This window comes from Homalodisca vitripennis, chromosome X (assembly GCF_021130785.1).
Source record: "Homalodisca vitripennis isolate AUS2020 chromosome X, UT_GWSS_2.1, whole genome shotgun sequence".
Lineage (NCBI taxonomy): Eukaryota > Metazoa > Arthropoda > Insecta > Hemiptera > Cicadellidae > Homalodisca > Homalodisca vitripennis.
Genome location: NC_060215.1, coordinates 85999710 through 86025030, shown reverse-complemented (window position 1 = coordinate 86025030; position 25321 = coordinate 85999710). Strand labels below are relative to the sequence as shown.

The 25321-nt window shown below is 31.8% G+C and overlaps 1 protein-coding gene across 2 annotated transcripts in view; it reads right to left on the bottom strand.

Moving 5' to 3' along the window:
• Positions 1–7523: 7523 nt before the first annotated feature.
• LOC124369299 overlaps positions 7524–25321 on the bottom strand; it is a 137123-nt gene continuing 119325 nt past the window's right edge. For both annotated transcript variants that reach the window (XM_046827235.1, XM_046827236.1), the window contains 3 exons: positions 23837–24068; positions 19023–20019; positions 7524–8862 (listed from right to left, as the gene is read on the bottom strand). In XM_046827235.1, coding sequence (XP_046683191.1) covers positions 8801–8862; positions 19023–20019; positions 23837–24068 — 1291 coding nt within the window. In that variant the 3' untranslated portion in view covers positions 7524–8800. The remainder of the gene's footprint in view (positions 8863–19022; positions 20020–23836; positions 24069–25321) is intronic.

Genomic DNA, 25321 nt, shown 5'->3' with positions numbered 1-25321 from the left:
CCTTAATTTAAAGTTTAAAAGATTTTTATACATCAGTGAGTACAAATTACTTGAACAAGATTTGATTCTTTTGTAACTGTTCTTTACTTTAAATAATAATGTATGTATAATTATTAATAATGTGTGCCAGTAAATAACAAATTCTCACTATATGAGTTAACATAAGTTATAAGAGTAAAACTACAAAATAAGATATAAAATGTGCATTCTTTTTCATAAAATAGGAATTAAATTGTATTCCTGGTGGACATAATAAAATATTTTACTGGATTTTTTTGTACTGTATAATTTTTTGCCTAAGATTGTGTTTGGATTAAAGGCTCTATCTAATTTTTTTGATGAGAAATAAGCATTTCCGTGATGCACCCCCTCTCATGTTATGGACCATTCTCGGGTTGAAAACATCAGTTTCTTTATCACTGAGGAGCTAGAAAATAATCAGAAGTCAAACGGCCTAATGATTTTTTGCATTCAAAAACCCTTTTAAATATAATACTAACAATACTACTCGGAGTAAAAACACAGCTTTTAGCATTTATCTGAATAAATAGTAGTTTGTATCATTAGGAACACAAGTGAGTGATCTTGGAGCATGATCGTATTTTAGGATCCAGGTAAGGCCAAGCTCAGAAAATTTTCCAGATCATATGTAAGGTGATTCTAGAATAATGAGTATTAAGCAGTGAAGCTGTCTCTCAGTAATCTGCTTCAGTCTTGTTTAAAGTTTCTTCCAGAGCTGATGGCATCTAGTTTAATTCTTTTGGATGGCATCTAACAAAATTAGTGTCACTGAAGTTTTTTAATAGTTATGCAGCCACCTGAGTGTTCCTCAAGTGCTCAGAAGACTATATTAGGAACATGTTACATTTTGAAATTGTATATTCTATCTGTAGGCTGAAGGGTGGGGGTAACGGAAAGAGCGTCAGGTCAATATTTTTAGTTGCCATATACGCATGAGCCTGACCTTGTCAGCCTATTGATGTTTGTATTTTCGTGTCGGAGTGGTTTGTTGTCTCAAAAATGTTAATATTTTATTTGTGTGTTCAGATAATTTATTACTTCAAAATTATGTTTTTATAGTGGCAGGACCTATTGACGAAGGTCTAATTTTAAGTTGGATAGATGCTCGAAAAGTTAGGCAAAATCTAAGGTGTTTTTAGTGTCCGGTGTGGAAAATAGATTTACATAGATCTGTATAAATGTGATAACTACAGAAGATCCAGTGTTGATGTATATAACACAAATCAAAATCGTTTATTCTCCGAAAGATTAACAAAATATATTCATTGTCTTAAAAAAATGTGTAATTAAATTAAATATTTGGTTTTTAAAGTGTAATGTGTAAAACAAATTTATATTTCCAATTTAATTATTTGAGAAATATTCTCACGTGGGCTGCTAAAGCCTGTGCATGAGAACGAATCACCACAGTACTCAGTTGGTAATTCAAACCATACAAGTTTTAGTATACCTTAAAGGAAATTAAGTAAAAACAAAATAAAGTCAAAATAATTTGTTATAAAAATGAAAAATAAATCTAAAGTGAGAATTTATTTAGATTAAGTAATTTGAATGGACATTATGATTAGAAGGACAAAACTACCAACTTTCGGAGACCAAGATCACGGACAGGCCTTGGTGCAACTCTTTGTTCACAGACGGACATTAGAAAAACTGCGTACAAAATCCATTCCTTATCGGCGAGGGTTGTTATCTGTATTTATAGCATCAATGTATTAGTCGTGCGTGACCTTCCCCAGAAGACACACACTCAAATTCACATACACAAATGCAACACACACACACATTCGCACACTCATATGTACACAAAACTAATACTACTTTTTTCTCCTCACTTTCACTATATTACTTATTTCCTAATACATAAGTACTTTATGACCCAAAATACATGCAATCATACTCGTAATATACTTATCCAAACATAACCCATAAGCTTGCAATATATTTCCAACATACCCACGCAACAAACATGCACTCACATGTACATTTTGTATGTCTGTTACACAAACACTTGTATTAAATTTTCCACCTCCCATCCTAACCTGCATAATCTATTGTCTATAATTTGATGTAATCAATAATTCAGTACAATCTCTTCCCACCAAATTTAGCCAATTTAATATTCTTATCAAAGAAAAAATTGTTCTATAATTAATATTTTTTTATGGAATCCGGCAATTTGTTGACAATAATGTGTGTTATATAATAAGTATTAATTAGTAGTAGAGAAGGTTTTAATTAATCTCGGAACTCTAGTCTGCCCTGTAGTAGCATATTCATGAGGCAAAGAGTCAAGTAGGTTTGGTTGAATTTTTAAAACATAGATAACAAGTGCTCGATGTAAAGCTGTCTAACATCCAAAACTTGCATTCCATTATACAAAGCATTCGTAGAGTACCTTCGGCACCTCCCCAATGTTGCCTTCATAATAGATTTTTGTGTGACAATTCATAACTGTCCTGTAAGCCCCACCACATGCTAAAAGCCCCCCTCAATAATTTAAATGCGAAAATCATTTTCCTTAATCTCTTATTTATATAACTTATGTGTGCCGTCCAACGTCAAGATATTTATACTCATTAACACTGTCAATTGTCACATGGGCAATCAGTAGTGAAGTCGTCGCATACTATTAATCGAAGTGTCGCTGGATTCGCGTAATGATAGACATACATTTTGTTTTAGCAACGTTCAATGTTAACAAATTTTGATCGAACCTTTTTTTTTATTCTTGACATACCTTGAGCTGCTTTTACGAAAACATCGCCCCACGTTTCTGCCTGGAATAAAATTGCTGTATCATCAGCAAAAAGATACAAGCTACCGGAAACATTGATTTTTGAAATATTATTCATATAGATTAAAAATATTAATGGTCCAAGAGTACAGGCCAAATTGGAGGCAAAAGTGTGTTGATCACGTAGGAGACTATATTGAAAAATGATACAAAAATAATTAGTGTATAAAGGCCATTTCACACTGGCATCCATGGACGGGAATGGAAAAAAATTGCTTAACACGTATTTTAATGGGACCATTCACACTGGCGTACATGGACATCCACGTATGTCCTAGGACGTCTTGGACGCGTCCACATAGATCGCTCTCGGAGCGATCAGTTTGGAACATCCGAGTGGACGCGCATGCGCAGTCGACCCACAAGGCAAGGCGTTCTCTACTACTTCCCTTTCCGGCAGTATATCCTTTTTCGAGATGTCTTCATCAATAATTGACAAAACTTCTTCGAACTCGTCCTTATTTAATCTAAAATAGGTCTTGAACCTGTCGTCATCCAACTTGAGATCGCGTATTAAATAGTGATACTCACCAAACTTTTTTCGTTTATTGGGTAAACCCATTTAGATATGAAGGAGGAGGAGCTCTTCTTATTGGAATATAAATTTTCTATTATTTCACAAAAGAAAACTCACAATTATCCAATAATTAGTGTATTATATATATTTGTATGACTGTACAACAGTACTGTTTCTTCGTCACTACTGCTACTTTTACAATCAAGCCACGGTACGTCTTCACAAAACCCATCACTACACCATGGCACGTCAGAAGACATCATCTCTTTGTCGAAGACTGACGTTTGTAAGAGTAGACGGGGGAAATGACACATCTACTACAAATATGTCCACATGCAGTGTGAAATGGCACGTCCACGGCGTCCATGGACGCTGTGGATTGCAGTGTGAAAAGGCCTTAAGGTTGTTAAATAAAAATAAAAACAGATTATTGTTTATATTTGATTTACCTATTATAAGGGAGTATTGTTTTCCTCGAGGTAGGTGCTTGAGGCCCAATTTTTTCAATGTCTACATATTAGGCTTCCTTTCCTGTATCAAGAATTGTATGATTTATCAGCAAACATACAGTTGCAAACTACACTTGTCAGATAAACCAGAATTAATGAATTTAGATATTGATAAAATAGATGATGAATTGACTGCAGTGAAAAAGTGGTCAGATTAACAATGGCCTAAAACTCAATGTAGACTAGTGCTCAGTTAACCATAAAGCACCATAGGAAGTTCAGGTCCTCAGTAATAGTGGCGTGAAGCACTTGTTTAACTGTGACAAGATCAAAACTCTTGTTGTTATGCTAGACAAAGATCTCGCCCTATCAGAAAACGTCTCAGCATACTCCAGAAAGCTCTGGGTAGACTGAGAGGTCTGTACAGGTTCAGATGCCAACTGCTGTATTATGCAAAGATTCAGATCATACTGTCACTGATTTTATCAGTTGTTTATTATTGTTACCCAAACTTTGGCAATAGCATATTGAAGGGAGACAAGAGATGGATCCAACAAATGCAGAACACAGCCATCCAGTTTGTAAATTGCCTCCGATGATTTGATCATGGTACCAACAGGATGCTAACATAGTCCCAATGATATAGTATGCAAAATACCTTGCTGCATGATCCACAAATACTGCAAGTAAGACAACTTCAGTATCTTTGCTAGAAACTCTAGGTGGGCGGAGATATTGTACCTAGCAGTACCAGTTACGACAAACAGCTTCATTTTCCAAAAGCAAACCTGGAAGTTTGCCGCATAAGATTTTCATACTTTTTACCAAACTTGTGCAACAGTCTCTCCAAGTGTGTCAAGCAGCTAAGGTGTGGTTCCAATTCTAAATATGAATTTTTAATCTAGTGTACTGTCTTCTTATGTTTTAATTTACTTTGTTTTCTTGACGCAAGTTGCACTGAAAAAGTATTGTAACTAAAATGCGCTTGCAAAATAAAAAATTGATATTTATTTATGTATACATGACTGACTCATGAAATCTCTAAAACCACAGAGCGGATTTATGTTTATCTTACCTTTTAGGTGCTCACTAAGAAATGGTTTAGAAAATTTTGCTGCCTAACCGTGAGAAACCGTAATACTTTTAATTACAATTTTTACCATGGTTAAATTTGTCAAAACATTATAATTATCATTAACCCTACACGAGTCATAAATATGCTCAAAACGAGTTTTTGAATGATTTCATAACCAATAAAAAAAGCTGTGATAATATTAATGACAGTTCTTATCACGTTTAGAATATTTTTAAATATTAAAGTTACAATTAGGATCATACATGAGGCCTATGAAGTTTTAGAATACTTTCATAACCAATCGCGTGAAAAACGAGTATTAATTTAAATTTTGATTTTTATAAAATCTCAGAAATCACAAACTGATTTACTAGCAACTGTGTGTATAGGTTCGTCTTACCCCTTAGGCGTTTGCCATGAAACTTGTATTATGAAAATATCACAAACTAACTACAGAAATCCAAGGTACTTTAATGACAATATTTATCACAACCTGAATTGTTAAAATATTACAAATACCATTAAGATCTCACATGAGTCATAGATATCACTCATTCACTGTGGTATTTGTATGTTTTCAAAACCATTCATGAGAACTTGTGAAAAACCTTGATAATACTCATTTATCAACTCATAACAAAATCTTTGGAAATATTAAACTTTTAGTTTGATCTAGGGTACCATTATCTAGGAGAGCCTTTGGGTCTTGTGAGAAAAGTGTTAATAACTTCTGAACATAACTGAAAATGTTGTAAATGATCTCTTGGTGTTTGACAACTCGTATTAAATATGATTTTATTTGAAAAGGGAGAGTATTTTAATATAAGGCACTACAATGTCTTTATTCCAATAAACTCAAGATACTTTTCAGCAAACATCTTTCTCTCCTATGGAATTTGAATCTATATTTCTCCTATATCTGATCACAGCCTCAACTCAACCCACAAGCCAAGTCCCTCAGCCCACTTTTCCTTCTGCAGTACCAGTTAAAGGGGCAAAAACAATTAAGGGATGATAATTATAAATATGTTAAAAACAATCTCAAAGCGAACTGGAAAGCTGTTTAAAAGTATAATAAACACAATCCGGAAATACACAGGAAATGTGTTAAAAATATGATAAAAAGCTAGTCAACTCCAAAAAATGTTACATGAAAACAAAAAATGTATTCTAGAGGTTACAGTTACTATTGATTGTGTTTCTAAGTACCAAAAGCATTTCTGAGTAGTGATAATAGTGATAAACTACAGGTGTACATGATAATAGATTGGCAATTTGTTTTCACTTTTCAAATCAAGATTAAAAACAAATTATCCTAATACTAAATGCATACACTCCTAATACCTAATATAATTTGTAATGCATATTAAAATAATATATTGATTGCAATAAAAATATCAATACTCCTTGTAGCTAAAAAAGTTAGTTTTGTTACAATGTCCATCTATATGATTATATTGTAAGCCTCTACTGCAGCCTATTAATTGAACAAATCAAATTTGACAAAATTTGGCATGCAGTTCAGTTTGTTGACTAAATGGGTACATTAAAATTTTGTTTAATGATTTCAAAAGCAAATCAAAACTCAACAGTTATACAGAATAAACTTGCACTTTGTTCAAACATGCGATTGAATTCATAACAGGTTATCAGATCAATAATATTTATTACTTTTAAAATAAATTTTGATAGCCCGATATGCAAGAACCAATTTACACTTTATGTGAATATAATCTAGTTTTTCATACAAACTCCTCTATTAGGAGTTTAATAAATGTCAATGGTCAAATGAGAAGGTTAAATATGTATAAAATTATAACTTTCCACATTTCTTTTAGCCTAACACACTTGAATGCAACCATCTGATACATAAACCAAAGTCAGCAAACAAGATAAACGGACTGAAAATGGAAATTTCCATCCTCCTCTTTATCTTATTGGTTGATGCTGACATAACTATTATTTACATGTCTTCTGGTAGGTTTTAAGTGTGGCAAGCTAAAAGAAATACAATCAATAAACAATTTAATTCACAATATTTCGTAACTCTTTCCTTACCGTGTCATTTTGACCCTCCCCATAATTAGCACGACTAATATAAATTCCTTTGTTTGGAGTTTCCTATATCGATTTCTGGTAAAACTAGGTTTAATTCTTATAAACTGCAAATTGAATCTTGTTTCCCAGAATAATAAGATAGTTTATATAACACATCAAAAGGCTTACCCAAACATCTGGTTCATTTCCAATATTACCTTGATTCTAGTAAGAGAGATATTACCTATTGGTAAAAGTCAGTTGAAATGGGAGAAAGTTTGTGCCATTTATGTATTACTTTTAAATTGATTTGTTCACTATGGTAAACCTGCAGTATGGTTAATTCAAATATGGATACTTTAAAGTTGTATGCATTCAGTGGTGTAACTATGTGAGAAAATGGGGGATAGAACCCACCAAGAGACCTAACAATAACAAAACTTGGTATACAAATTATCAAACTTGTTTGAAATACAGCAGTTAAATGTTTTATGTTGAATTAGGCCTATCTTATTTATTCCATAACCCTGTTTTGTGTGCTCTTCAACTTAGAGTCAAGTCCTAGTTACGCCACTTGATGGATTATAACAGTAAAAGGAGACTAGGTTAAAAGAAAAACTAAATAAATGTAATAAAGAAATAACAATTTTATTATAAATACAAATCTCTTCCAGTGCGAACGATTTTACTACTTTTAAGTAACTTTTAATGTTTTGATTATTTAATGTAAACAAATATTGAAAAATATCAAGTACTTAAAACTGGGTGTTTGACCATACAAATCAGTTTCATTAAATAAGCTTCAATTAAATACAGAAATTATAAAAAACTGGAATTCAAAATGCTGAAAAAACTTAGACAACATGGTGTATTTTATAAAATACATAAGAAGCTGAAACTTAAAAGTTACACCACAATCAAACAGATTAAATTTTAAATTAAACAAGTAAAAGCAAGTTTAACTTAATGAAAACACAGTTTGCATGAAAATTTAAAAATCTTATGCTTTTTAAAACCCCCTGAAAAAGATTATTGCTAGATAATACTTAAAAATGCATGTAAAACTAATTTCAAAACAACATATGAACAAAACTGTAGTTTTAACAATTATGTAGGCAACATAGACACAATTATTATACTGTATAAGTATAGTACTGTTATGTAGTATTATCAGCACTTGTATTTGTTTATTACATAAATATAAAATTATAAAAGAACTAGGTATTAATTTTTGGAAAATATTCGTGCTTAGTCCTCTGCTTTAAATTTTGGTGGGATGTTCAATGAATTACAAATATTAATCAACGAATAAAAGAAATTCACTTCATTTACAGCCAAACAGGCTGGCCAGGTGAGAATTAACACAGTTGATACAAATACTTCTAATAATGTAAAGGAGCTAGTATCATGTTGTCTACATATTTGCTATACTTAATCATTTGAATATTAAATTATCATAATTAAAAGTCATAAACCAGTACCAAACAAAAACTTTTGTAAAACAAGTATTACAATTCGGAACCCATTGCTGTTTCAATTTCATTTGGATTTGGTATTCAAACACAATTTATGCACATAGTGTCAAAATTCTTCTTTGCATTAGAATTCATTCTTTGAATATGTTCACTTATGCAAAGGGGCCATAACAACACAGAATGGAGGCATTACAAGTAATGTTTATGGTGATGAATGATGAAAATCACTTCAACTGTTGTCTCTCAATACATGTAAACTTAAATGCACTGAATGGTAAAATATTTTAATGACTCATGTTAAATTAACATTACAGCCATATTTAAAATATAGCAAAAACATTTGTGGTTGAATCCACATAAAACAAACAACATAATTTAACAAAAATTAAATACGACAAGATTAACATATCACTAAGCACTGAGCTTTTATTAGTGTTCATCATAATACTTGGCTCTGCCAAGCTGCAGATCCCTCATAGTATCTTCCCAGGCTAGAACAGAAAAAAATCAGATTTATTATGTAGTTATGTACACTTTTAATTCTAATTGACTAACATAATCAAAATTTAATTTTAAAAAGTTACATAGTATTGATTATTTTATACAACATACACTTTTAACAGTTTTATCAATGTCTATAATTAACTCTAGATCTGACATGCCAAAGTACATGTAACCATGCTCATGTTTGAAATCTGGTGTTACACCAAGACCCTCTACTCCCAGACCTATAAACTTAAGTGTAAGCAAATTCAATATATAATAAATCAACTTTATAAATGAATAATTCAATAGCCTGGATAACTCAAAACAGTCCAATATTTTATTGGCTAGTTCGTAAAGCTATGAAATAGAACAAAATCACCAAAATACCAACACTGAAAAGAGAATTTTCTTTTATTATTACAAGATAATTGCTTTATTAATAATAAATACTTACAACAACAAATTTGGTCATCTTTCTCCCTACAGGGGGTGTGAATTAGGACATTCACAGAGCAATTTAAAAAAAAAAAACATCTTATTTATGTCATGAAAGATTTTTTCAGTAAACATTTACCATTTTCCACATTTCTACTCTAATCTGAATTTCCTGATAAAAACAAAGTATAACAATACACAGTGAGTTTCAAAGTCATGGTAATTTACAATTTTTAGAACTGTCTATGCACATATAAATTTCATTAAACAAGTACAATATCGTAAATAACACTGTAATAGACAACACCGTTCTGTATGGGTTAGTCCATCAGCAATTAGCGATATAATGGATATTCGCTTCTCTCTTGGCGGTTATAAATAATACAGAGTTGTTGTTCTAAATCACACATTAGTACTGCCAGCATCAGGAACAAGCTGGGAGACGGTAGGCCTATACAGTAGTAGACTCGAGTGTATGCTTGCGCCATCTCTGGGTCAACCAAGACAACAGACCAGCCCAGATAAGGTCAATATCACCGTCTGTACACTACTGTCCTGCATATCAACATCTAGTCAATATGAAAACTCATCAGGACACTAAAAATCTAATACAGGTAGCCGGAACAAATATCTGAGCACGAAGGTGGAATTAATTTAAGATGAAGTCAATGACCTCGATATTGATTTTCGTAGCATCTTAAACAATCACGATAACAAAATTTCTTGGTCTGTTTATTAACAAACCTTGAGTTGAATAGTCACATAGATGGGATAGCCACATCAAAAATGTGGAAAAAAGTATCTAGGGGCAGTTTTGCTTTCTATAGAGTATTAAAACTCAACAAATGGGACACTCTTTTAGTTGTTTACCAATACATTCACATACTTCTTTTGGTATAAATTTCTGGCTCAACGTCCAAAATATTGTTAGAGAGAATTATAATATTACAAAAGCGAGCCCTCTGCATTATGTTCCAAGTTTGTTTGGCACGAACCTGTTAATGAACACTTTAAACAATTAAAAATAATGACGATATATAGGAATTAAATTTATACATTGATATTAAACAAAATTTCAGTATGACATAGGTTGGGAGATTACTATTAATTATTATTGCACAAGAAATAATAACAAACTTCTAACATCCAAACATGGGCTTAAATTTAATGAAAGACCCAAGTTATGCTGGTGTAAAATTCATCAACAGACTTCCAAACATAATAAGAAATGAAGAATGTCCCAATAAACTTAAAATTCTGCTAAAGACATATATTTTGGACAGAGCATCTTATTCTACTGAGGAATACCTAGGTGAAATGAATAATAATTAGATTTTAAGCTAGTTATTAATTTTACTATACAATATGGTAGTATACGGTAAAATTGCATAAAATATGACTATTATTATTGAACCCCGTATAGTTTTATGAATAAACAACTTTTCATTTCAGTACTCCTAACAAATACACAATTGATGAGGTAGTAGATCTAACTCCTGACTTAATTATATTACTAAACTGACGATGTGTTTATCAAAGCAAATTCTTATCTAAGGAAAAATATATAAGAGACGACTGAAGAAAACTCTTATTTAAACAATTAGAAGTGGTTGAACTTAATAGAAAGGTGGATTTCATAGAATTACTACGATCTAAACAGTCAACGAAATCACCTGTATATGTAAATTCTACAATTTGACTCAAAATGAAAATAAATTAAATGATATGGCAGCCCAGAAACACACTGAGTGGGAACTGTAACTAGCTCTCCGTAAATGATGACATATATGAGGATTTTTAATAGTAATTACCATGCAATGCTGCGGTCTGTGTCCCGTGCTTGAGCACTGTTTGCCTTCATTTTGTTAGTAAGACACATACACAATTACAGCAAAAATCAATTGTTTTTACACCTGTTGATGCATATTTCAAATGCCCCCGTCAATTGAGATTCTTGCAGACTGTAAAGTATACGCTGTTAATTGTTTGTTGGTGTTAAAGGCATGAATGCAGTTGAAATTCACAGTGAGAATTGTAAAGTGTATGGACAAAATACTAAGTGATGGACAGAATTCAAATGGATAAGAGCTTTAAAAAATATTCATGATAGGAAATAGATTGGACGACCCTCAATGATCACCATAGATTTGGTGCAGAAAGTGAATAATAAAGTGGAAATGAATAGACATTTCACAATTTCTTTGTTACCAGAAGAGTTTTATTAAGCTTCAAGAAGTGTTATTTATTAAATTTGTACATAATGTTTAAACTATCAAGAAACATGTTTTGCTATATGACAATGTTAGTTCACATGCAGCAAAACGAACAAGATTTCATCAAAGCATTTTACTAGGAACAATTTGATAATCCACCAAATACTATCAATTTAGTGCTCAGTGATTATCATATGCTTTTTTATCAGAAGAAACAACTTGAAGTTTAACACTGCAACAACGACAATAGTGTTAAAATGACCACAATGCACTAACTGTTAAATCAGACAGCAATCTTCAAAGAGGACTGTAAAGAAAAGGTTATTTTTAGATATGATAAGTGTCGTAATAGTGATGACAATTATTATGTAAGAAAGTAGATAAAACCATGAGCTTTCATATAAAAATAAAATTTGTAAAGTTTACTTGATATTTTTATATATCAAAACACTACTTTATAAAACATGCCTTGTACTATGGAAACTTGACCATTTCGAAGATAGTTATGGAATAGAAAGAGAAATTAAACATTATATGTGGTGAAATACATTTTCTCCTCAACAGAAACTACTTTTTTTAGGAATAGAAGAAGTAGATCTTAACTTTATTCGCAGTGGACTCTACTTCAACTGAGGAAAGGCACTATTTGGAAGAGCTACAGTTGACACCATCTGTACAACAAGAACTAATACAAAAAAAACATAGAAATATCTCAGTTTAAAGCTCCAAGTCAACTTCATTGCAACAAATCCTGCATGCGGAGAAACCTGCAAACAGCCAACTCCAATCAGGAAAACACAACAACCTTGATATTTATTGGAATCTGAAGTACACAGTTGTCGTCTCGCCTTCAACTTCATTTCAACAGGAGTATCACCTCACTTCTACTCTGCTATGGCCTTTGCTGAACTTATATAACTTATAACACCCTACAACTCTACCTATAAGAAAAAGGATAAAGGTATGTCTAACTACTAACTATGGAAACTAGCAGTAGCTTGTCCAATGAGCTCACACTAGATGACCACAATTGAACTTCTTCTATCAATATGGAGGGTACCCTCAGCTTTATTGTTCAGAAATTAGGTTACAGCATAATAAAGGCAAAATAATAATAGGAATGAGAGAAATTGAATTTGACTAACTAGATGAAAAAAGGGTTATTTGGATAGTCTAGGTTCTCTAGCCCAATTCAAACAGGGACCATGTTGGCTTTTCTAATACACTGGTAAGAGACACAATGAATTATTAACAGATTTCTCTCACTTTTTTTGTTTAATCCATGTTTAAGGCGGGGTGTTTTTCTTAATGTTTTGAAAACTTCCAAGTTTATCCCTCTGTTCAAGAAGAGAGTGAATCAAAAGTGAGATATGGCATCATATCACCACCTTCAACAATTTTAAACACATTTTTATGCTCCATAAGAGGGCTTTAAGTGTAATTCGGGACATTGGGCAGTGAGGCAGCTGTAGAGAGCTATTCCAAATAAGTGACATCCTCACACTTGCAGGTCTACTAATTTATCATACTATAATTTATGTTTTTTTAAATCGTCATTTATTCTCTGTATTAGACCACTCATATAATACAAGGCAAAGGGTTACTTATTCAAAATTCAATATATCATTATGGGCCCAAACTTTTTAATTCTTTGCCCATCAATTATAAAATCAAAGTGAAGACATATTTGGTCAGAAAAGCTTTCAACAGTCTGCAAGAGACTGTAGAGTATAAGGTAGTAGATGTGTACGGTCAGGAGTGCAAAAATTAGTCATTAACCCTTTGCGTGCCACGGCGACGATATATCGTCGCCAAAAACCCTTGCGAAAAGTGCCACGGGTCTGTTATCGTAATTTTTAACGCTTTATTTTTCATGAATTCTTTTCACAACCAATATTGTTTTATTTGTTAACTATCCTGCAATAGATAAATAATAGTTCACATAGTACTGTTTATTAGTGAAGATAAAAAAAAACACAGAATAATAGAAGCAACAACAGCTGGCAGTGATCAACCGGGGCATCGTTGGCGCGTAAACAACTCGCTACGTATAGCAGTCTGTTCGGTAACATGGTTGTGTTTACATCGTTTTGAGGTTAGGATCTATAAAATGCTTTGTTAAATTGATATCTTTGTAAGTTTTAGTAGTGATTGTGACTGTTTTTTCATGTGTTATTTATAATAGACATTCAGAAATGGATCGTGATCACTTAACTGTAATACTTCTTATTATTCCCTGGCATTTTTTGCATATGACTTGCAATATAGTTACTAGTGCATTTCTTTTGTACTAAATTTTTTTCCCTTGTGGCATTCAAAGGGTTAAAAAAGTTGCAAACTTAATATTGACATTACAATTAACTGTGAAGTATTTATTTAGTGATTTTAAGCTTGGTTTATGATTTTACTGGAATAAAACTTGTTCAAGTGCACAGAAAACTTGTAAATTCTAATGTGAAAATAAAGGACTTATGACTTTTAGAGTTTATAATTGAAGGTCATGTAGGTAGAATTCAGAGCACGGTCGACCAGTATTTTTATAAACCAAATCTGAATAAACTGACTAAACAAAACATGAAAGAACATCAAGTTTGTAAAATGAGTAGAATTGACTTGAGTAAGTATGGAGAAGTAGTTGTATACAATTCCGTAATATACAGACAGCTTATTTATATCTTAACTACATGACCACCCAAACACAAAAAGGATCACCAATATATTCAAGCAATAACTCATTTTGCAAGCAAAGTCATTTCGTTAAGCTTAAGAGAATTTAAATGTATAAAGAACTGTATCAAGTTAGAGCATATTGTATTCAAATACTTCTCTGTTCCAAAAACAACTCCATTGGACAATACTATGAATATTTTACTTTTATATAAATTAAGAAGATTTTGTTAATAACTTTACAAAACATAGGTAGCAGCTTACAAAGCTAGTGGTAATTATAATCAGTGTTGTATTCGTAAGGAAAACTCTGCATTACTAAGTTTTTTCTTACTTTACGAATTAACCCTTACCGAGCCAATGATGTTACTAGACGTCATGCCTAAACTAGCGCTAAAAGCCAACGACGTCCACTGACGCAAAATCAATTTTTTATTTTAATATTATTTAAAAGCATTTCTGGGTAACAAACTTAGTAAAAACTGTCAAACAAGATTTATCTAAACAAGAGACAATCGTTCGTGTCTATTTTGAAAGTCAGGGCTCTTGTTCGATCGACAAAATAGTGGGCGGCCGGATGTTCATAGTCTCCCGCAGAGCCAACGACGTCTACTGATGCGCGCTCAGTCCGCCTGTAGCCTTCCGTGAGGTTAGATGCTTATTCGCCCTTCCATTTTCGATCCGCGTATTTATCTTTTCAATTTTGATGTTAATCAATATTTTTAATCAATTTGCAGTGTAGTTTATGTATTATTATCGTGATGTAGGGCTTTATTGTCGTTTTTTTTTTTCAGTTCATTGATTTTATTTAATTTGTATATATATATTTTTTTACTATATTCTTTACATTTTCTCTAAATACAAATTACTATATGATTGTTTTTTGTAAAATATAACAATAATTGTGTTCAACTATTGTTAATTTTATATATAAACACATAGAATGTCAAATTAAATTTTTTCAGTGAAATTATGATTTTACCATTTTTTGGCTGTAAATTAACAATAAAGAGTGAGAAAAAATTATTTTGTCGTTTTTTTTTTTACCTGTTATGTTATAAGAATTATAAAAAAAATTGGTTTTGGTATGTGGGAATTTTTTTATTTTTAAGGTGTATGGCTCTTAGGAGTAGTTTTGGTTATTTATTTGTGGCTCGCTAAGGGTTAAGCTTTCTTTTTATGCCAGTTACAATTTTCACCATACAAAAACAAATGTTTTATTTAAAATATAAGATGGGTATTGATTTATCTAACCCCCTGTAAATTTACATGCAGTTACTTTAATGTTTAATTGCACCTGAAGTAATGCCTTGTCAAACTTTCTAAACTGGGTAAGTAAAACCCTACCAGTTACTTACTTCTACTCTGGACAGTTTAAAAAGGGTTGTGGATAATGTAAAAAATGGTATATAGCATAAAAAGAACCAAAATTCAAGCAGCAATGTAAACAAGTTTATTAGCAAGTCAAATTTGAAATACTCTTGTTTTTAGTTGAATTTTGTAGTCCTATACATGTATTATGTATTAGGTTGATGATTTCTCACATGTTTAAAAAGTACACATTGTAGATTTAAAGTTAAATTAGTAACATTATTATAAACAAATAAATAGTACAGTACTTTTTGATTGACTGACAAGTAATTAAATATAACTTTCTTACGGTAAGAATAGTTGCAAAAGAATAGTTACAGGTAAAAATACCTAGAAGCAATCTAATGTAAAAGAAATTATTTGTAAATAGTATTTTGTAAGTAATGTTCGTATTAATTGGTAATATAGGGAAACAATTTGTAATGTAGAGAAGTAAGCACATAGGCATGAAATGATAAGTAGTTTGTGTCATGTGGTTCTGACAACATATACTGGACTGGGTACAAAAGAGACTTCGAGAATAAAGAATCTTATTATTGTTGAAAATACGACAGTCCAATCCAAGTATACTTCATATAAATAGTATGACATAGACCTAATTCTAAATAAAAACTATGGTAACTAAGATTAAAAATGTATAAAACAGACATGACATCAATACTTCAGGTACAGTACCGGTCAGAGTCCTAATCTTTTATTAGAACAAGATGCAATGTTAAAAATGGCTGCTAAGTGGTTTCAAGCTAACTTTTTAGTAGTAAATGAAAATAAAACTGAAAAAATTTGTTTTACAATGAATAATAAGTTCGAAAATTTTAAAACTGTTAAACTGCTTGGTATTTATTTATATAGTAAGTTAAATTGAATTGCCATGTACAAAATGTTTGTAAAAAGTTGGCTAGAGTTGTATTTTTACTTCGTAAGCTTAAGTTCTGTGTTAGTAATGAAATGCTCATTATATCTTACTATGCTTTTTTTCACACACATTTGATATATGGTGTCAATTTATGGGGTAACAGTAGAGTATCTAATAAAGCTTTTATATGGCAGAAGAAAGCTCTTAGAATAATTAAAGGAGTACCAGACAGAGAGACGTGTTTTCCAATTTTTAAAGAATTTCACATTATGACATTGCCTTGTATATATATTTTTTTATTGTCTCATAAAAGTTAAAGAAAATTTAAATGAATATCAAATCAGAGGAAATACTCACGATTATAATACAAGAAACTTATATAAGCTTGACTTACCACCAATTAGACTAGAAAAAAACTAAGAAGTCACATTTATATGGAAATAAAACTTTTTAATAAATTGCCAGAAGGAGCTTGGTTAGTTAGTACTGATAGGTTTAAGTCTGTAATTAATAGCTGGTTAAAAGAAAAAGCATTTTATTGTGTCAATGAATACTTTGCTTGTGATACTAGTGATATAAGTTTTTAGACACGTTTCATTCTTTCGTTGTTTTTATTCTCTTGTTATTGTTATTTGTAATGTTCTTGTTGTTAATTATTTATTAATTTATTATCCTTGTTAAATCTTTTATTTTGTTAATATTTTAAACTTTAGAGTGGTTGTATAAAATAACTGTAATTATTACTAATAAGTATTTTGACGAAGTCAATTGCATATGTGTACTGTGTTTAAAGACTAATAAAGATCTTGAATCTTGAATCTAACATTGTAAGCTATCGATACTATAGTATATCGCATTTCTTCAATGGAACAGAAAGCATTTTGACTAAGCCACCTTGATAACATCCTTAAAATGGTTACGAGTAGTAAGTATCCCTAGCAATAAGATGCAGTTTATTAAAGAGTTTTACCCCAGCATATAGATATGACATATTGACATATTCAGACAATTTGTGTGCTGAGTTTTGACTAACCTAAAATATTTTTAATCAATTAGCTCTCTATGACTAGTGGTATAATTCTGAATTAAGCTTCTCACATTGAATAATATAGATTTTACTTGATATACATTAAGCTTTGTAGAATAAAAATATAAGGAAGTGTTAGTATGTGATTTTATAAAAAGATAGGCCTACAAATGTCACTCATGTTCTTGTTAGATTGTAAATAAAACTTTCATGTGACACAAGAAAACCTCATTAGCACCATTATAATTCTCCCAAGAGAGGAGTACCATACTGGAGGTGAGAATGAAAGAGAGAGAAATAGGCCTAATAACTAAACTAGAGTTAATGCAAATTTTAAGTTATTTTTAGAGAAAAAATACTCTAGAAAGAAAAGTACAGGGAGAGACTGTGCGAGTTTCCCACATAAATTTACTATCAAGGTCGATTCCCAATAATTTAACAGATTTTATACCAGAATTAATGCTTAAACTAAAAACAACATGTTCAGGTTTATCTTCATTAACACATAAGCTAATGGTGGGAGATCAAAGCAATATCTTTCTTTCATATAATTGGTTAGAGCTGATTTAATTTCAGTTTGTTTACTAGATCACATCAATATTATGTGATTTGCATACATACCAGACTTATTGGGCACAGATTAATTTATGCAGGTTTAAATTAACAATACATCAAACACTCTATGAAAACAATTATCCATATTTATATATATATATATATTAAGGACATGATTATACTAAGTAGATCCACTGGGGCCACTGTTGAAAACTTACTTCCAATTGGTACTGCTGATATCTAATAACTGAGCAGCGGCATCATTCACACATGTACCCATATTCACTATTTATAGCCTTAGAAAGTAATCAGTTCATAGTGGAAAGCAAGTTAATGGCTTAATAATGTATTCATCACTAAATCTAGTTCTTAATGTAAACATCCATAAACAAAGCGATGAGTTAAAAACAGATATTTAGTAAAATATACAGGACTTGGTTTCTTCCCAAAAAGTAACTTTTAGTTACAACCATTTAAAAAGTGGGTTTCAATGATCAGAACCATTTTGTGATGAAAACAATCAATCAATTGGAAAACTCCAATCTTATAATCTAGACAAATAATGTTTTTTAAATTGATACAATTGTTGCATACCATTTAGCAAGTTTTCATGAGGATAATAAGTAAATGTTAGGTTATAATAATAATAATAATAGATTCGTTTATTTGTCGTAAAACATGTTACATGCATTGACAAAGTCTAATTCAGCTACAGACTAAATAGCATTGTCTCTAAATAATATTTAATAACAGTTAGGATGTCTAAAATAATTTTCCATAAAGCCAAAATATCATATAGTTATACAACCTCTCTATTTCAGTACACCCGTTATTAATATTTGGTGAATCTACTAATAAATAAAATTTTAAGTCATACTCACAAATTTTTGTATTTTGCTTTATATAACGTTTGAGATTAAACTTTATGATATGCGAATATAGCATACATCTTAATTGTATTTTTTCAGATTAATGTGATGTATAAATTTCATTAGAGGATTACATCAAATAAAATATGTGATTTAAATATTGACTACATACCTGTAGCAAGATAGGCTATGACTCTTCTCCAATAAGAGTCTGCTGGGAAGGTCTGTTGCGTATCATTGTGGAAAGCATGTTGCGCTGACACTGAATTCAAACTACACGTAGATTCCTCACATTGAAGCAACTGTTGATTCACTTCAAACCCGAACGTCAATTCGGATGGGATTTGTGAATTTGCGATAGGTTCATCCATAAGAATTACCGGGGGTCTCTTACAGTCTGATTCTGTGAAAGGTTTAATGCAGGCTGAGGGCGTATGTACAGATGTAGAACGTGGACCGGTTCCACTTTCACTACTAATAGGTATCACATATAAAATAGTTTTGGTATGATTCTCAAAACCAGTATTGTCTCTTGTTGGTGTGTTACGGGGTTTAATCGATGAATCTAAAAATATATCGGCGCTTTTAATGTCTAACGGTGGGTACTCTTCTTTGTGAAGAGCAGGCTTTGTAATATCACATGTTGTATCAGTCATTGCATCTTTTTTTAAAGACAAAATAGAAGGTAACAAAGCGGATGGTTCCGGGTGATCACAAGATGACTCATCAAGGTCTGCTCCTGTACTTGGCAGGTAGGGAGAATACTTCCCATGATCTATATCAGGAGGGGAAGCCATTGTTCTAGCAATGTCAGCATAAGAAGCTTGTGGTGTAGAACCACCAGAGACGGAATTCTTCCCAACTTTTGTCCTTGAGGTGGTAGACGACACTGGTAGTGAGTGTACACTGTCCAAGTCAGAACTATCGCTTTTGTCTGAAGGTGGCACAGATGATGCTGACTTTCGCCGAGGTTGAGTGTTGTCCTTCTCTCCTCGGCTTCGGTATTGGTATAGCAGTCCAGACGTTCCACCCTGTTCGAGGGTGCGGTCGTGAGCTGGGAATCCCCTCCCACTGTAGTAAGTCTGCTTGGATCCACCTAATCGTCCACTGCATCCTGTGCGTCGTTTCTTCTTTCGTTGTTTTTTTGTTACAACGTGGAATTCTGAGTCCTACAAAAGATTCCATAAATGGATTAAAATTAACACAAAATTACTACAAATAAAAATTATTACTGTCCATATAATGAACTGCAAGCCAATATTATTATTTGGATTGACTGTTACAATTCAATCAACTTCATAGTGCTTACAAGACAAAAAATATGCAACAAAATAAAAAAGATTGATGCTCACTCACACTCTCTAAAACACACACACAAAATGTTATAAGTAAAAATAAACTAATGTATTGGTAAGCTTTATTCTCAAGAAACGGGTAGACCAATTTGGCTGATTCTTTTTGAAAAATATTTACTGAAAGATGAGGAAGGTTGATATGAAGAGAAAAGTGATCTGAAAAGTTACCTGGAACATTTTATAATCTGGAAAAAAATGGTTATACTTATGTTTCATAATCCAAACTTAACTGACCCTAAACAACTATTGACATTTACTGTTTAAGTTTGTCAGAGAGGCAAAAACTTTTAAGATAAAACCTCAAAAACATGAAGTGACGGTACTATAAATATCTGTAGCCATTTAAAAAAGTTCTGCATGGTGTCCTGTTTAACAAGTTCAAGCCCAGTCCTATATCGGGTATAGCACCCAAATCCCAAAATTAAGTTTTTTAGCTTATTGTCTTCATTTTACATTATAATTCAGGAATATAATTACTTTTATGGAAAAACTGGGTTTTAGACTAAAAGTACTCTGACACCACCGTGGAATATGGTGTGGATACATGTTACCAAATTAGGAATATTTGCGTTGAAATGGCTTGAATTAAACATACAGGCTTTTATATAGTAATAATATTATTAAATAAGATAATTTTTCTCAGTAAAATGTTACTTTTACATAAAAAGTACTATGACGTCACTGAATTTATGGTACTAATGGTGTTGACATGCATCATACTTCCAAATATTTGTGTTGGATAAAGTATGTACTTCCATTTATCTAGTAATAACTTTAATACATATCATTTTTAAAGTTAAAAGGTTATTTTTATACATAAAAAGGTTATGCTGTCAAAATGGTGTCATTAGTAAAATTACATGCATGCACGCATACACGTACGCACGCGCGCGCGCACACACACCAAAACAGATTAGAAAAAGTCATTCCCCATAGTTATAATAAGAGGCATAGATATCTGCTTCTAAACCCAACTCATAGAACAAACAGTTTCGAGCAAAGTCCATTATGTAGGAATTAAGCTTTCCAATTCTTTACTGTAGTTTCAAAAACTTATCATATAAAGAATTTTTAAACAAAAGTAAAAGCCTTCTTTTAGATAAGGTTTATTATTAAATAAATGGGTACTTTTTTAGATTCAACCAATTTTCAAAATATGTAATTATTTAAATAGCTTGTTTGCTGTCATTTTAATTGGATATTTTAATAGTTTTAATTTATTTTAGTTAGTAGTTATTTAGTTGGTAAGATTATATTATGATGAGTCACCTGCTTTGTATTAAATTTTGTAATAATGAAAATGTTATGTGCTAACGAATTACTTATCTTTCTGTTTTTCTGTGCAGACCAGATAACTTTGTATTTAAAAATTTTTACCTAGCTCCAATAGCATTTACTTCAGAATAAAACTACGATTTTCAGTAAACTTTAAGAAACATTTTTTTATTTTATGGTAAAATGTTACAGCAATTAAACTTTAGTAACTTAATCCAAATTGGTTCAAAGTTAACATGAAGCTTATTTTTAAATAAACATTACATTTTTATATGGTTATTGAATTATTCCAATACGAACACGTATGGTTTTACCACTATGAATAAACATACAGGGTGTCCAGCAACCATTCGAACAAACTTTGCCACATTGTTCAGCAGGCCAAAACTAACAAATAATGCAATATAACAGGTGCCCTATTTCGCTTCGTTTAGCGTCTGTCTGGCTGTTTTATACTACTAAAAAACCACTTAAGATACAGAATTCAAACTTAACAGTTATGTTAACCTTGTGTTGGTCCTTTTCAGTGAAAAAAATAAAACAAATATCTCATTGCATTTCAAAATGGCGGCCGTTCAAAATTTTCAAATTGTATTAGCTTTGAAACGGCTACTTTGACAATAAATTCACCAGGATAACTTTTTTTAGCATATTTTATTACCAATTCAGCAATTTTTGTTTCAAAAAGATTGAATAACAAATAACTGAGTTTCAGCACCAAACTGGTGCTGAACCAAACGTAAAAAACAGGTTAAATCCATGCATTGCAAGTACATACAACAATGTAGTGGATTTTTACAAATAAACTTTTTAAGGTTCTTTATTAAAATACTGAACAATTATTATAACCTAAAAAAAATATTACTATCATTTTTGTTCCATTTACAGTAATCAATGTGTTACACACGCACAAATAAAAAAGAAACAAACTATTCACAATGCTCTTAAAAAAACAATAGCATAATATTACATGAAAACAGCTGACCACAATCAGCAACCAAATCAGGTGTTTTAAATGAAGAAAAACTAATAAACAAACTATCAAGACATTGTTGAGCAAGTCTATATTTTGAACGTGATTGTCACTGTTTGAATGTTCTGTTCTTCTTTGTAATTCCTGTTAGTTTTTCCTGTTAATTTAAATTTCTTTTATTACTTTGTTTCTTGTACGATATAAACCGTTTTACTTTTGAAGAGTATGCTGATATTCACTTTGTGTACGGACTTGCTGGAGGCAATGCCAGATTAGCTAGCAGATTGTACAGAGAGCGCTTTCCAGATAGGCTGCACCCAGTTCATAGCGTCTTCAGTGCCGTTCATATTCGTCTTAGGGAAACTGGGCATTTGAAAAATAATGTTGTAGAACGGGTAAAATCCGTACGGACTGTTGATTTTGAAGAAGAGGTTTTATTATTCGTAGAAGAAAACCCCTCCACCAGCGCTCACGCTATTGCTCATAATTTGGATGTATGCAAAAGTTCTGTGTGGAAAGTGTTAAATGAAGAACGTTTATACTAACAGAATAAAAAGGGTTTTACAGAGTTTGCTTCAATACTTTTGGATTTACAATTAAGATTCAAAAGTTCAGCAAATTGATGTTAAAAGATGTTGGGAGGAAAAGTATAAGGAGAAAGATCTGGGACTTTTGTTAGATAACACATTTTATAAATTAATCCATCAATAGTGACTAATTCAGCTCTCCAGGAATTAACAGTTACAGTTTTTTAAACTCATGTTGTTTTGTTTGATTTTATGAATAATCACATAAGAAATAATAAACAAAGTATGAGGTTCTATTACTTTTAAATAATTGAAATGATAATAAACAACAAATCCAACTGTATCCTTTCTTCTAGAACAGTGCCTGATTTTGTGGCACGTTGAGTGAAATTTTTGTTAGAGAACCAATAGAAGGCGCCACATCGGTGGTGTTTCTAGTGCATCTTTCTTTGTAATGCAATCATTCATTTCAAGTTTCAGATCACCATATTATTTACTAGCACTGCACACTCCACATACATTTGTCATGTATTATGCTGTGATCAGACGGCTTGTTTTAAATGAGTATTGGGTATTAATAGACGTTTGCATGTTTTTTTTCAGTTAGAAATTTCAGTTTTAGGATACAACTTTCAATCAGACTGCTGCTACTTGCTCCAGATACTCTTAAAACCAGTAGTAAGCAAAAACCAGTAGTAAGCAGAACTGGAACTGATATATTTGCTTACAAATTTAAATAGAATTCTAAATATTTTTGATTTTTCTGACAATGGGCACTACCCTGATTAATTGAAATGATTAGTTATTTTGATACATACTAAAATAATAAACAGTCAACAATGAAACAAAGAAATACCTGAATTGCATCAGGAGAGTTCCTATCCTTGTTCAGCTCCTTAGTACGCTTCATTACTGTACTACTACTTTTTTCAACATCAGCCTCATCTCCCCAAGTTGATTTTTTATTGATTTGAGTGTCATCTACAGTGACTTGCACCTGTGACAGAGCCTGTTGTGACCCATTTACTCTCTCACTGGAACTTTCTTCTGTTAGGTCCTCTAGTTTAGTTTTAGATATTTCTTCAAGGCTAAATAAAAAGACAAAAGTTTTAAAGTGAAAAAATTGTAAAATTAAGCAAAACATCGAATATTTTCTTAACAATGGGAATATATATATATATATATATATATATATATATATATATATATATATATATATATATATATATATATATATATATATATACGTGAGTGATAGTATTCATAATTTCAAATAAAAAGGTGATATAAAAAATATGTAAATAAATGTCTTATTTAGCCACCAGTCGCCATTTTTATAACAGGTTTAAAACATGAATGTAAAATTACTGCTAAAAATAAAAGTAAACATTATTTTGATTAATATCATAATACGTTACACCACAAATAAAACATTGACATATCAACTAGCTACTATTCTGGATGACCTCAAGTTGGGACGTCTTCTGCCACAGTGAGTGTTAAAATGCGGTGACTCTCATATTGAAATATTTTGTCTACATCAGGAAATAAGCAATTAAAGTAAAATTTGATTAATTTGTAGCTGTTGTTTCCTCTCAGACTCTATTGTACGAGGTGTGTCCAAAAAGTATCCGACCTTGACGTCTGGCATGAACTGACGTTACTCGGCGGCAACGGCAATCTGGTCCCCTTCAAAGTACTCCCCTCCACAAGCTACTACCTTATTCCAACGCTCCTCCCACTTCCGGAAACACTCCTTAAATTCATTTTGCGGAATGGCTAACAGGTCCTTCGTCGCATTTTGTTCTATTTGTTCAACATCGTCAAAACTTTTTCCTTTCAAAGGAATTTTTAATTTAGGAAATAGCCAGAAGTCACAAGGAGCTATGCAAGGACTGTAGGGAGGCTGTCATAGTTGGTTGATGTCGTGTTTGACCAAAAAACGCTGAATAAGATTTGAGGAATGAGCTGGCGCATTGTCGTGGTGCAGGATCCAGTCACGGCTTGTCCATAGTTCAGGTTGTTTCCTTTGCACTGCATCTCATAGCCGCCTTAGGACCTCAAGATAATACTCTTTATTCACTGCCTGGCCTCTTGGAGCATATTCGTGATGAACAACGCCGTCCTGGTAAAAAAAAAAAATTGTCAGCATTGTCTTGACATTGCTTCGACTTTGTCTTGCCTTTTTCGGCTGTTGCTCTTCACGAGTTTTCCACTGTGAAGATTGAGCCTTTGTTTCAGGGTCGTAGCCATAAACCCATGACTCATCACCAGTAATAACTTTTTTTAAACAGCCCTGGGTCACTTTTTATCAAAACCAGATTGTCCTGTGTGATTTCAA